Here is a 14282-nt window from a genome sequence, read left to right as displayed (position 1 = left end):
CTGAGACCGAGACTTCCCGCGTTCCCCTCAAGGTGCCCGCCCGCCCCGCGCGACCCCACCTCCCCGTGACGCCAGAGGCGCGCGGCCGGGCCCGCCCCCGCGGCGGCCGCCACGTACCTTCTCGGCGCAGGCAGCCGCGGGGACGGGCCCCGCCCCCTCGTGCAACCTTGCCTCGGCGGCCGGAGCTGCCCAATCGGAGCCCTCCGCGACGCCCGGGCGGGGGTCAGGCCCGGCCAATCCCCGCGCTTTGATGGGCGGGACCTGTCCCTATGGCAACGGCAGTCGGGGTCGCCGGAGTGCTGTGGGGCTGTCGCGCCGCACCGCACCGCACCGCACCGCACCGCGCCTCACCGCGCCGTACCGCGCTTCGCCGCGGTGCCGAGCCCCGCAGAGCCTCAGGAGGACGCCCCGCTCATCCCCGCGTGCAAGAGGCGCCTCGCCCTTAAGAAGCAGCGACTGCTCTCCCGCCGCGGGCGCACCGAAAGGTAGCACCGCCCGTCCCAGGCCGCCTCCGCGGGCGCGGAGCGGGGCGGAGGCCTGGCGGCGGGGCAGCTCCTGTCAGGAAGCGTCGATGGGCGCCTCGGGGGGCTGTGGGGGTGGGGGGGTGGGGCGCGTTCTCCCTCGACGGTGTTTCACCGCCCTCCCTCCTGTCAGATTTAAACACGCGAAACAACGGCAGTGCGGGGGGAAGCGGTGGCGGCGGCGGGGCCGGGAGGGAGCACCAGGCCGAGGGGGCTTTCTTTGGGGGGGGGGAAGTGTGGAGGTGGCAGAGGGGGGAGCAGCCGAAGTTTGAGCGGGAGCGTCCCGCCAGGAAGGAGGGTCACAGGCCCCCCGGCAGGGTCAGCCCCGGCGATCGGCCCGCGGGAGGTGCGCGTTAAAGCACCGGCAGCAATGGAGGCATACCTGGCAGCAGCCGCCGCAGCGAAGTCCTGACTGGCTGGTAATTGCACAACCGCAGGAAAAACTTCGGCTGCTTTGTCCAGCGGACCAGACTGGTTTCACTAGAAAGGATACAGCTTTTCAGCATTAGGCTTACAGTAGTACCCCTGGAGGAGCTAGGTAAAATACTCTAGTGTCAGGCTAGTCCCTGTACTCAGAAAATATTCCAGAAGAGGAAAAAGTTGAAACATGGTTGTAGAGGCCACTTTTTTTCCTGAAATGAATGTGGCCATGGTCTTCAAAAGAGTCCACGTTTGGCAACACTTTTTAGTAAGCCTGTAGGAGAAAAAGCTGCTGTTATTGGAGTTGTAAATATTTGCTGTGGAGAAATAACATCCAGCATTTTCAAAATTAGACCATCACAGTTACAACGATGGAGCACCAGTACATGGTGGGATCAAGTTCAACATGGAGGTTTGCTTTGGAGGGGTTTTTTTGTCATCTAGTTTTCTCCCACTCAAAAAAAAAAGTTGACTCAGTATTGGTGCAGTCCTACCCTGAATTTTGAAATGACTGTCCCTTTCAACTAAACAGAACAGCACAGGAAAGATTCCTACTCTAAACACTGGATAGGAAATGAAGGGCCACTCAAAATGTTTGAAACCAGGTTTTATTGTAACCATTATGGGCCTCTGCTTAAGACTCACAAAAGGTTTATGGGAGAAGCCCACATTTCTCAGAGCACTTAAGATCCACTTAGATCTATTACTGTCATTTTCTATACAATGATCTTGTACAGTCACAGTTCAACATCCACTGTGGACCACAAATTATTAACCTGCTTACACACAGTACCTCCTAACTGTGATTATTTATTTTCCCTTTTACTCACTACTGTAATCTTTTGGATGGTGGCAGTATTTTATTTTAGAATAAGAAAGGTAATTACATAATAAAAAGTAATAACATAAGTCTAGGTTTACACAAATTGTGTTGTAGTAGAACAATGCAAATCTCATTCACTTTAACCAAGTTAATTACAAAGAAAAGGGGGAAACATTATTATAATGTAATATCGCCCACTGGGTTTGCTTAAAACTTCCTTTACCTACTGGATGCAAAGGCATCTAATGTAGGTATTTGATGCAAATTTACTTGTGATTTGATGCTATAATACAGCTTGAGATACCGTTTTTTGGTATCTGAAATTATATTCAGAAAACCCCATCAAGCAAATAAAAACTAAGCACAACAGCAAAAAGAATTATTTTTGAATGAGGCTAAGGAGAAGTTTCCATAACTTGGCCGCGTAGTAATGGTAGTACTGCTGAACATAAACTTTCGGTTGCTATAAGCCAAGTTAAAGGTTCTGTCAAAAGCTGCCCCCAAGTGATACGTATAGAACTGAAATTGTAATCATGAAAGGGGAGAGCAGCAGTCCTCAGAGATAATAAAAAATGTGAAATATTATTATATTGACTTAAATGTCAGAGGTGTGGAAATATTGACTCATACTTCTAGTGATAGACTGGCTAAACAAATGTGCTTTACCAAAGGAAGATAAAATCCTTTACTGTTAAGTTAAAAGCTGGTATCAGTGTTGCCTTGATTTGAACTCTTGTGCGACAAAGGTATTTAGTTAGGTATTGTGCTCTTGTCTGTTTGATTGCTCAGTAAACAGAAGAGATCTTTCTGAAGTTCCTGTTAGATACACAGTAGAAACAAGCCTTCTGGACAGGGATATGCTTGTATGTGGCTAAAAACATGGCTGGGTACTTAAGCCAAATCAAATGCAATCAGAGGCAAAATTCAAGGTAATTTCAACAGTTTTTGCTCTTACATACTGTACATGATTTGACAGCTGAAAGAATGAAAGAAAGTGCATTTTATTAGAACCGTTTTAGTCATATTCAGTTGTAAATATTGTTCTTCATCATAGGTGATTCAGGAAACGTGGACCCATTTCATGATATGTTTCTCATGCCCTATATTCTTTATAAAACGAGAGCGGGACATTTATGCATATTTTGATTCCTAAGCAAATAGAAATCAATGGGAAGTAGCAAATTATGGATGTAAATCTCATTAGGCAGCTACCATTAACTGCCTAAATATTTTAAAATCTGGCTCCATATCATTAGCTCTAGATTTATTCTTAGTTATTTCATATTTTCTTTCCAAAGGGGAAAAAAGGTACCTTGAAGTCCTGGGGCATTCAGCGTTTATCTGAGCATCATCATTTGTTGCTAACTAGAGCAAAATGCATATTAGTAGAATAATTGAAATACTTTCTGATTTGAGATTAGGGTTTGAGCAAATACTTCGGTTGCATGCAGTAGCATATTTGAAATGAGGTTGCTTTTTATGCCAGCACTGACAAAATTACTGTTCGCATTTATACACAGGGAATTTGTGAGATTGCAGGTGTGCTGTTGTATTTTGTTCTGTATTGGAACTGAACTTATAGTGCAAGAAACTGTACTGGTATTTTTTTTTTTTAATTTGCTTTTGAAGATAGGGGTTTTATCAAGTATGCATTGAATTCAGTACAAGTTTTTGCTTGAGTACTGGCTTCATGATTTTTTTTTTGAGCCAACTTTATTGTAAAGAACTGATAAAATCATGCAAGTTCCTTTTATAAACAAGACTAATATTTCAGCATTCTTCAGTTAGTAAGGTAGCTTTGTAGACGCTGATATTTATTTTTCTGAAACAATGATAGGGAAGTTCCTTGGAGGCAGGTAGTATTATAAATATGTATGTGTATTTGTGTGTATGTACACATGTTTTTAAATAATGAACCATGAGTGTTGCAACAAGAAGAAAAAACAGTTTTCTTTTCAAACTTTACTTATGACAGAGCTAAGCGCATGTAGCAGCAGCTGTACATTTTGCTTCTATTTAATTTTTAGTTCTGGACATACAGTTGCCTTATAAATAGTACTTACTTCTTTCCCACTTGAGTATTCATAATTTGTGTTACTATATAGTATCCCCCAGCATTTGGGTGACTCATTTAATAAAACAGCTGAAGTGTATTTTTTTAAAAAAAGGTTCTGTCAGCAAATGTTGTACTACACACAGTTGAGGCATGCAGTCTTTTCTGAGAAGCTGAAAAAAGAAGCTCTTCCATCAGCCAACTTCTAACTGTAAAGAGAATGAAGCATATAAAATACAGTGAGAAAAATGTAACAAATACAAGTCAAAAGAAAATAATTTAAGCAAACATGATGAGAAGAAAGGATTCTGCTGCCTTTATGTACTTAAATAATACTGTTGTATAAAAGTATGGTTATGTACAGTATTAAAATGCTTCTTGAAAAAATAAGGAATGTCTCCTGGTGCAGAGAGCTGAGTGGGATGTATTCTAACAGAAGATTAGGACAGCATGTCCAGGATGAAATTTGTTGGATATTCGCTAGGAAAAAAGAAGCAACATCTGAATCATGGGGTTAATGGACAACTTTGACAGAAGAGAAAAAATGATTGAAGGATAGTGGAAGGAAAAATGTGGCTGCTTGTGTGGGTGGGACATTTACTGAAAGAAGAGAGGGGAAAATGATGCTTGCATATTAACTTTTAGAATGATGTATTCTCATTTGGGAAGAAAAGTATACAGGTGTTTCTATATTATGAAAGATAGCGTAAAGAGAAAACTTTTGCAGACTGTAGCCATTCCCCTTTTCACATTGTTCTCTGCTCATGTCTTCAGTGAGAAATGTATATCCAGTGGACTGGTGACCTAGTGAAAAGACATCTTCACCACAACCAGAAGTTTGGCTTAGCGTTTTGAGCTGAAACACGTTTCTGCACTTGCTTCTCAAAACTGTTGCCACATTTTGCCTGTGCTCATACCAGATTAACCCACTGGACTAACACTGTGAAGATGCAATAACTATAGATTTATTTATTTTTTGTCTTTGGTTAAGGTATGGTAGCATACAGGTGTCTGTGCAGCAAGTCCTCCTGAAAGAACAGGGAGGGACTAACACTAATATTTTAGTTGTTGCCAAACAGAAAAAATATGGTGGAAGAATAATCCATTTCTGCCTAATTTCAAACATTTAATGTATTTTTTTAAGATTTTATAAGATAATTAATTTACATATTTACACATAATTTTTAAAGAAATGGAAAACCCCATGGAATTAAACATTATGTACTTAAACTGCAATATATAGACAAGTATGCTGCTGTTGCAGGGAGTTGAAAACATTCAAGATGCTAGACGGCTAGCTCAAACTGCTGAAGGAGCACCTTACATAGTTCAGATATAATATTTGTAATATTCTCATTCTAGTACTGAGGTTAGAATAATCTTAGAAGGATGATGATTAGTAGATTATTTTTATCTCTTTGCTGTTTTTTGTTTTGTTTTGTTTTGTTTTAATTCGGCACTGGATATGAAGATTGTTCACTTCTCCAACATACAGCATTAAAATAGGAGGTCACAGTACAGTCATGACAATAGAGAATATTGCTATCATCCTGCATTGTATCTCACACAGGTTTGGTGACTTCCATATCAGATACATCAGGTGTGTGTGAAATTTTATGACTAGGCAGTCCTACTTGTGTGTGGAAGTCTGGATTTATGTTTACATTGCCCATCATGGATCATGGTACGCATGGGTTTGGCAAGTGCAAACATGCAATATGACAGTTACAGTGTTATGCTATCTTTCTTTGTAATCATGTGATGAGCTTCTGCATGTGCAGACACTACACACTATACACTGATATCACTGTATGTTTTTGCCTATATCAGTTTTAGAAAATCTGACATTGAGTGTTACTTCTTTAAAAATACTAGTGCTTTGCTAGGAAGGTGATGGAGACATCACTACCAGAATTATGCTGTTGTCTGGGCAATAGATGTTAAGTTAATGAAAAGTAAATTTTCAGGTTTATATTATAAACATCTGGCAGTTGTGTAAAATAGGTGTGCTAATGCAGTGTTTAGCTGCTTGTGTTAATATTGCTAGAATAAATGTTAGAAGCTGCATTTTGTACTTATCTTTCAAAGCCCATAGCTCTTCATAATTCAAATGTCCAATCTTGTCCCACTGAAGTTGATAGGAATTTGTGATTAGCTTTAGTGGGATCAAGAATAAGGTTGCTGGCAGATGGCCTGCTTCTTTCCTTTTCCAATTGTATTTTTCTGTTCATGCAAGTACATTGGTGGCTGATTTTCTGCTGACTGTCTCATTCTTTTGAGTCTCGCTCTGTTTTTTTAAAATACTTTATGCTCAGAGAGGTTTTTATTTTTCGTTTTCCCTGAAAGCTTAGGATATTGGCTTTGTTTATAAACTACAGTATTTGTCAGTTCTAGAGCACTACTTTTATGATTAGTTCTCTTTATGTGTTACAATTAGAAATGTTTGTTTATCCCTCTAGGAAGGATGAGATTGATTCCTCGTACAAGCACATTAGAGTTGTGCTACCTTTTAATGTAGGTGGGCTACATATATTTGACTAAAATCACTTAATTTCCACATGACAATTGTAACATTAACTCTGTCCATCTGTCTTTAAGAAAGTAACCAGTCAGCTGGGCAGCTCCATAGCAATTTATATTTCTATTAAACTCTATAGCAGTAGGAAGAGTAGTAATAATCATAGGCTCAAGCGACGCACTCGTGGCAGGGCGTGAGGACGTATGCTGTGCATTACGTACCACTGATGACAATGATCGAATTGACATTGCTCCTCTTCTGCAGCGCTGTGATTGTCTGTTGATGGTGTTTCCTAGTCCTTACAGAAGAAACCACATCCCTGGGGCAGACACATAGATTCACCATAAAATGCCTGGGAAGAGATGGGCATCCGGGAATGGTTTTCCCAAAAGTCAAGAACTCTTTAAGGTAGCAGGTAACAGACGGAGAGTGGAGTGAACTCTTATCAGTAAAGCGTTCAGCGGAACAAAAGCTGGAACCCCACTTTTCCTCTCATCCTGCCTCTTGTCACTCTTCCCTCTAGTTGCTGAATTTGAGAATCATGCTGAGTTTTTTCTTGAAGCTGATTAATGTTAGAATTTGCAATGGGCTTGTTTTCTCTCTTCTAATCCATGTCAGAGTAGGATGTGCTCAGTGATTCAGTTGTGACTGTCACACTCTAGAGGTTGAGGCATATCTTAGTCACCTGCTTTTATTGAGGGAATTTTGACGAATATAGTCTTGGGCTAATAGATACCTAAATACAGTAACTCTGTCTTCACTAGGTAATTATTTCTTATTTTAATAGATGTATTTCCAGTTTACCTATAGCACAGCTTAAACAGTTGGGTTCCTCAAAATACTATGGGAAATCATGTGTTAAGCGTAGTAGTCTGCAAAGTCAGCTGTAATGATATTTTTTGCTTATCCATTTTAGTCTTCTCTGCTTTTAGTTCTTAGTGATACTTGTGGATTTTTTGGCCTGTTTTATCAAAAGGGCTACAATAAAAACACCTTGTGCACAACCTGAAACAAAACTGCCTGATGGGCAGTAGATGATCTTCTGTTCAGAGTAGCTTATTACATCAAGTAGATGTGAAGAACATACTGTGATATCATCCAGTGTTTCCCATAATGTATGACAGCATATAATTACAAAGGTTGGTATTTCCAAGGGAACCCAAATTGCCCATGAGCACAAATCCCACAGAAAGTCAGCAGATCCAATGGCACTTAGTTTGATTAGGGCTTTTGATAGATAAGCTCTGCTGACTACTGCAGGGGTAGTTTAAGATGATACAGCTCCAGTTGCCCATCCCAAATCTGCTGGAGATTGGTGCTTTCTCATATGACGTTTGGCAGAGCAACATGGCTGGTTAGATCTCAGTTGTTTCAGTTCAGCATGGACATTTTATGTATCAGCTTTCTTGAGTTGCAAGGGGAAAAGTCTTCAGAATTTAACGGTGTGCCCCGCTTTGGCCTAAACTGACAATCCTCATCTCCACAATTATTCACATTACTAGAAGTTGTAGGTCAGCAACTTTAAAAAGATGATTTATGTCTTTAAAATGCATCAAAGACAAGGTGTTGAAATTGTTTGCTTTAGTATTTGCCATAGGCAAAGAATTAATCTGTGCTGTAACTATGGCTAACACTTGAGTTTCTGGCTTCTCTGCCATGGTTCAGCTCACTACAGGACCTGTCGGTCTTACATGAAATGAACGTGCTCAAGTAATCGCCACATAGGATTTTCAAAAACACTGTTTACACACCTTACATAATTAGAGTGGCTTATGACAATATTAAATTACTTCTATTACTATAATTTTGTATATATGAAAATATATTGGTTGGAAAAATATTTATCCATCTATCAGGGGTTCAAATTTTTTCATTATCAGAAGCTACCATTTCTTTAAATGAGCACTTCAAAAATACACAACCTTTAAAAAAAATTTCTAAAATTTCTGAGAGTATAGTTACTATACTCATATACTTTACAAGTCTTCTGGTTTTTATTAATTTTGTTTCATATCCCTTGCCTAGACTTCCTGCATACTTACAGCCTTTCACATAACAGTTTACTAGACTGCTTCATTCATAACTCTTCAAGAATTTAAGCAAGGTGGATTTTTGTTTTACCTGTACACTTTTTTGACTGTGATGCTCTGTGTTTAGAGAAGTAATTGTCCAGGCTGTTCATCCAGAATTTTTCAAGGTAGATTTTGAGGTTCAGTTCTGTCTTATTGATTGTTTTAATTACACTGAGTTGACAGATACTGAATTAAGTGTTTGCCTTACTTTTACTTTCTTTCCTGTTTCTTTCATCTGAAAAGGAAGGTACAGTGGCTTCCTCACAAAAGTATCTCAATCTGCTTTGGAAGCGAGCCATCACCTTGCAAATATTCCAAGTCCTACCTATAGAATTTATAAACCTTTCTTGTTAAGAAACAATGCTCTGATAAAATCTGTGGCATAGCCTAGGCCACCCAAGGTTCTTCTATTTCAAGTCAGATGTTAAAGGGCTGGAAAAGATTCATAGAAAACTATCAGGCATGATCAAAGGTCTGGGAAAGCTGTAAAAGGAATCCATAGGTAAGCTAGCACTCTTTAGGCTAGAAGGGTGAGGGCTGGTGTATGATCACTGTTGGAGAGCTATAATATGGAAATGGTCATTTAAGAATAAATTGTTTACATCTCTTCCAATACAAGAACTTAGGGCGTCATTGGATGAGGTAAATGGATGACAGATTCAGAGCAGAGATGGCTCACACAACATGTGTCATCTGTGGAACTACTTGCCATACTTGTCACGTTATAGGCAGTCTGTTAAGAAACACTGTTTTCTATTTCTATGCAACCTGCTGCATCGGTTAAACTATTTCCACTTTCCATTTGTTGTATTCAAGCCTACTTGGTAATCTAGCTGTGTTTGTATATTGACAGGTATATCAAAATGCCCTGGTAAGGATAAAATAACAGCACCAGTGTTCAGAGAATGACGCTAACACCAGACATGGCAATCTACTTTTGTAAAAAAGAGGACAAAGTTAGGTGATCTTGTCCATGCAAGACAGAAAAAATTAAATGACAGTAGGGTAATGGCTGTCTGCCAGCTAAAAGAACATGGCCTCTGTAACATGTATTGACTTATTAATGTTATCCATGCCACTGATACCTAAAATGAGATGTGCCACTAACAGATACGGACTCACCTGAATAGCTGTAGTTCAGGACTTCCCAGCAGCATTGTTGGACTGCCCCAGTAACCTAGCCTGGCCTGAAGATCCAAGTATGAGGACAAGAAGGGAGACTTCTGGGCAAGTCCATTAACTTGGTGATTTGGCTTATAGAAGTCATGCAGTCAGTACTCAAAAATATTCAGCCAAGATTAGGAGGTTTGAAAACCTAGTATTTGTTAGTTATCATTTCCTGTGATGAAATCCTGTTGAAATTACAAACCTAGTCACAGTATTTAAATAACAATATTCTGTAATTGAAAACATCTGAAATATTAGAACTTTGGCATTTTAAAAAGTGATAGTGAATAACTAAACTTCAGGTGTCAGCTCTATAAACTCAATGCAAGCCAGCAGCTTGTATAGATGTGTAGAAAGTAATTTACTAATTTCAGCAAATCAATCTGGGTTGTTTTGGGTTTTCTTTTTGTGTTTGTTTGTTTGGGTTTTTTGTGTTTTGTTTTGTTGTTGTTTATGTGTTTGTGTGTTTTAAAAGAATGACCAAGGCAAAGCTAATCAGTCTTGCTGTTGTGAGTCTGACAGTAGTGGTGACACTGAATCTAATACGTTCGATACGGCAGCAACAATTGCTCCTGCTACTCCATCTGGTAATGATCAGATGTCAGTCATTTTTTAAATGAAAGTAACAGGTATTTGCTATACCTGAGCAGAATCCATTTAGACTTTTTGTTGAAGATATTATTAAGAAAGAACAGTTGCGGAGAATTTTTGTCATTCTCGAGCCTTTAAGGTATAAAACAGAAGATGGATAGGTGCATATATTTTTATCTCCAGTTATTCCCTCATCCCCAACAAAAGAAAGAATATCTCTGCACATCTTGCATGCATTTCCCATTTTTCCTCTCTTAATAACAGTGCTTTCTTTTACATAATAGTTATATGAATAAAGGGTGTCAACAATGCTTAATATTAAGTAGGTGCTGTTATCTACATTTATTGCCTTAGTAAAGAGGCAGCTTAATCCAAGAAAAAGTAATGTCTCGCTGTCGAGTACCAGAGCATGCAGTCAGGAAAACTGACACTGACACCATAATTAACAGTTTCTCTGTGTGTATGTTTGTCCCTCAAAAAATGAGATTTGCTGCTGTTGGGCATAAGTACTTTTGCTAAAATTACTTGCATGACTAGTTAAAGCACTTGTACAGAAATTCTCCTTATAACAGGTATACTTCTGATTTATTTGACTGCTCATTTCTTCAATATTATGTCTCTTTCTTTGGCATATCTAAGCTAATTTTAGACAGTATTTGACAGGCAACTTTCACTTTCCAGGGGGTGATTACTAACATAACGTTGGAGTTTACTCAAGGTTTTTATAGAATATCCAGACTGTGGACTGTCATAGACTGCATTGTCTCAGGAGCCTGACTTTGCTGTCTTATGCTGGATTACCATTACTTCTTTAGCTGGATTTCCTGTACTCACACTAAGTATTCCTTCTTACCAGTTTCTAAATGAATTGAGCTATTTTCAACCAAATTTGATAAAGGGGAGAAGACAGAGGTCAAGAACTCTCAAAGTGCTTAGTGCTCATCAAACTATGTGCAAGTTAGCCCCATATAAGACACCAAAAAAAGTCTAGGGGAGATAGGCTTAATAAAGCCCCAGCCTCAGCAACAATTTTGGGTAGTGTGAAGGCTTTTTTCAAGAATCTCTGTCAACTTGAAATATGGATATAACATGGATTGTAAAATACTTTTCCCTCAAATAAATATTTACTCCAGATGAGGCAAAGAACTCCCTTGCTGAAACACAGAAACGACTGACATTACTACAGTAAGAGCTGATTCAGCGTCCGTGATTATCTTTTGGAGTTTGCCAATAACTTCACCAAAGACATGATCAGGGTAGGAATGACCGTATTAGTTATGCAAGGCTTGGCCGTCCTATACAAGTGTATGAATGTTGGGTGTTCCCATCTGTTCTGTGGAGGGGTTGGTAGTACCTCAGCATGTTAAAAACCTCTCACTGTTCACAGTACAACTTAGGTTTGCCACAAAACTGTAAAATAATCTCAAGAAATCTGCTTGTGTAATAATGGTCTTTAAAAATTAAAACTGTATTTAATTTTTTGAGTTTTAGTGTTCCTTCAGACCAGTAGAACATGTGGGAAGTGGGTTATTACGGATATCTATGTAGGAACGTCAAAAAATTCTAAGTAGTACAATATGATAACATCATTTATGTTAACTTGTGTGACTTGGTCTCATTTCAGATGAAGTGGCTAACTGTCCTGCCCCAACAGTGTATTTTGCTGATGACATGTCTCCTAATGGCCTTGGAAGCTGTACCTATAGACATAGATAAGACAAAAGTCAAAGGAGAAGGCCACATAGAAGGAGAGAAGGTAGAAAATCCAGTAAGTGTAATGAAGTTTGTCTAATTAAGTATTTTTTCCTAATTGTTAGCAATCTGGTCATAGCAACCCCCCTTCCTGAAATTTAGATGTTCTTTACTGAAGTTACTTGCAGGAAGGAAACTAACATTAGCCAGTATTGTCATACAGACTACCATCTACTATGGTGAGGTTCCATTTAAATTTGTTCTCTCTTCTATATTTTTTTTCCATGAGCTGCTAAAGGTGAGGTGGCACATGAAAGGAATTCCCCAGCTTACAATAGGAAGAACTGCTTAGTGTTCCACAGAGACTTATTTCAAGTGATTGAGTCGTGGTTTAGGAAATTGCATTCAGTGATTCCAGTTCAGTGTTTCAAATAGAACAGCGATGAATGAATTGCACTGTTTAAAAAGAACCCCACACCTACATTAATATGACAGATTCTTTTGTATTACAGGGATTCCTAAACACTTTTCTCTTCTTCCTTGTCAGTTGCTGAAACGAATGTATCATAAGAGTAATCTGTTACAGGGCAATGATGCAAATCAGAAAAAGGCAAAGATATATAAGAGAGTATAATGCCTGTGTTGCTGAGATCTGAGTTTCAGTTTAATCACTGTATTTTAAAAAAATGAAATGTTTGGAAGTATATTATTTTCTCAATTTCACATTCTTTGTTTGAAGGATACAGGACTTTATTATGATGAATATCTCAGGCAAGTAATAGATGTCTTGGAAACAGATAAACATTTCAGGGAGAAACTCCAGACTGCTGACATAGAGGAAATAAAGGTAGGTACAAAAAAAGAGTTAAATTAAGGTTAATTAAATCCATAATCATGAGCTATGTGTGTTGTATTCTTTCTTCCTTTTCTTTTTTTTCATATTCTTCTCAATTTTTGTGAGCTCAGATTTAATCTCATTTTTATTTACTTAGATATTTAACTCTTACTGGATCTTTGTCTTTAGTCAAGGGACAGCAGAACTTCTGTTCATTAAAGAATATCCCATAGCATAAAAAAACCCCAACAATGTATACTTGAATGCATAGTTTCCGGCTTCTGCCTATCTACTAAAAAGCCAGCCTCAGACTTCATACAGGTAGGCGAACCTTTAGGTACATCAAAGCAGCTGCAAGCATAGCTCTCACTCGCTGTTGCCTGCCAAGTAATTTGGAATGCTGTTTCGAACATAGAGGTCTACCTGCCTGCTGAGATTAAAATAGTGTGTCACAAATTAACATGATAACGTAGAAGAGGATTAAAAGACAGTTAGGTTTTAGAGTCTGGGGAAACTGAAAAGTTGTGCTAGAGATAAATCATTGTATGCCAGAATAAAATAGACCTCTGGCTTTCTCCAGTCCTGTCCTTTCTTTTGTGCCAGTCCACATAACACTCTTTCCAAAACCTCACCACATTCTTGTCTTTTCTACTTTAGTTCCTGGCTCTAGGTAGTGGCTGTTCTGCATTCCCCTTTATGAGCTAGAAATTCAGCAAGGGACACGTGGGAAACAGTGTAAAGTGATAGACCTAAAAAGGAGTTCCTGCCTTTTGCGTTTCCTTTAGTCCCTCATGTTGCCATTGGCAGCTTTTGGCTCCTTTTTCTTCTGTGCTACATCTAGTGTAACCCTTGCAGATTACTATCCATTTCCAGATCCTGATAAATATCATTGCAATAAACATTGGTGGTGTTGCTGTGCTTGCATCTTCTCTCAAATCTTACAGCCATCATCAAGTGGATGAAGAACACAGCACTTTGTGTGCATCTCACAGTTCTTTTGAACTATTTTGAGAACATTTGATCAAGAAATTTGTCATTTCTTAAACATAATTAGGTATTGCTGCTTCAAGATCATGCTTTTGCTCTTTTGAGAAGCAAGATACTTAGAAATTCTCTTTTCAGAAAGCTTTTAGGATTCCTCTCTGTTTCTATAACCATAGGTTTAAAAAAAAATTTTAATCTGCTCTTTGAAAAAATTTTGAGATTCCTACAATGTGGACTAGTCTTGCAGCTCATGTCTAATGGGAATCCTAAATGCTACTTTCTTCTAGTTTTTATACATCTGTTTTTTGACAGAGTGGGAAACTAAGCAGAGAGCTTGATTTGGTAAGCCACCATGTGAGAACACGACTGGATGAACTAAAAAGACAAGAAGTAGCAAGATTGAGAATGTTAATTAAAGCTAAAATGGATTCTGTTCAAGGTAAGAATACAGAATTTAACAAGGTGAGTTAACAGATGGGATTGTGTTGGAGAGGTGCCCAAAGGCCATCAGTTATGCTTTGTTTGTTGACAACAATAATGACAGTAAGCTGAAAGTGAGTATCCTTTCTGAGCTGGCCTAGAGCCAGTAAAGACCCATCTTTATAG

At 39.0% G+C, this 14282-nt stretch overlaps 1 protein-coding gene across 2 annotated transcripts in view; it reads left to right on the top strand.

Moving 5' to 3' along the window:
• The first annotated feature begins 257 nt into the window (after positions 1–257).
• The window catches only part of NUCB2 (nucleobindin 2), a 31041-nt gene continuing 17016 nt past the window's right edge, over positions 258–14282 (top strand). Inside the window, exons 1-4 of one of the 2 annotated variants that reach the window (XM_042785217.1) lie at positions 258–485; positions 11790–11933; positions 12597–12704; positions 13989–14115. In XM_042785217.1, the coding sequence (XP_042641151.1) occupies positions 11790–11933; positions 12597–12704; positions 13989–14115 (379 nt within the window). In that variant the 5' untranslated portion in view covers positions 258–485. Of the gene's footprint in view, positions 486–11341; positions 11422–11789; positions 11934–12596; positions 12705–13988; positions 14116–14282 lie in introns of those variants that run through there. The other variant, XM_009969663.3, reaches the window with a different exon arrangement.

Source organism: Tyto alba, unplaced genomic scaffold (genome assembly GCF_018691265.1).
Source record: "Tyto alba isolate M040663 unplaced genomic scaffold, T.alba_DEE_v4.0 Super-Scaffold_8, whole genome shotgun sequence".
Classification (NCBI taxonomy): domain Eukaryota; kingdom Metazoa; phylum Chordata; class Aves; order Strigiformes; family Tytonidae; genus Tyto; species Tyto alba.
Note: the sequence above shows the minus strand (reverse complement) of the source record. Positions and strands in the feature narration are given on the sequence as shown.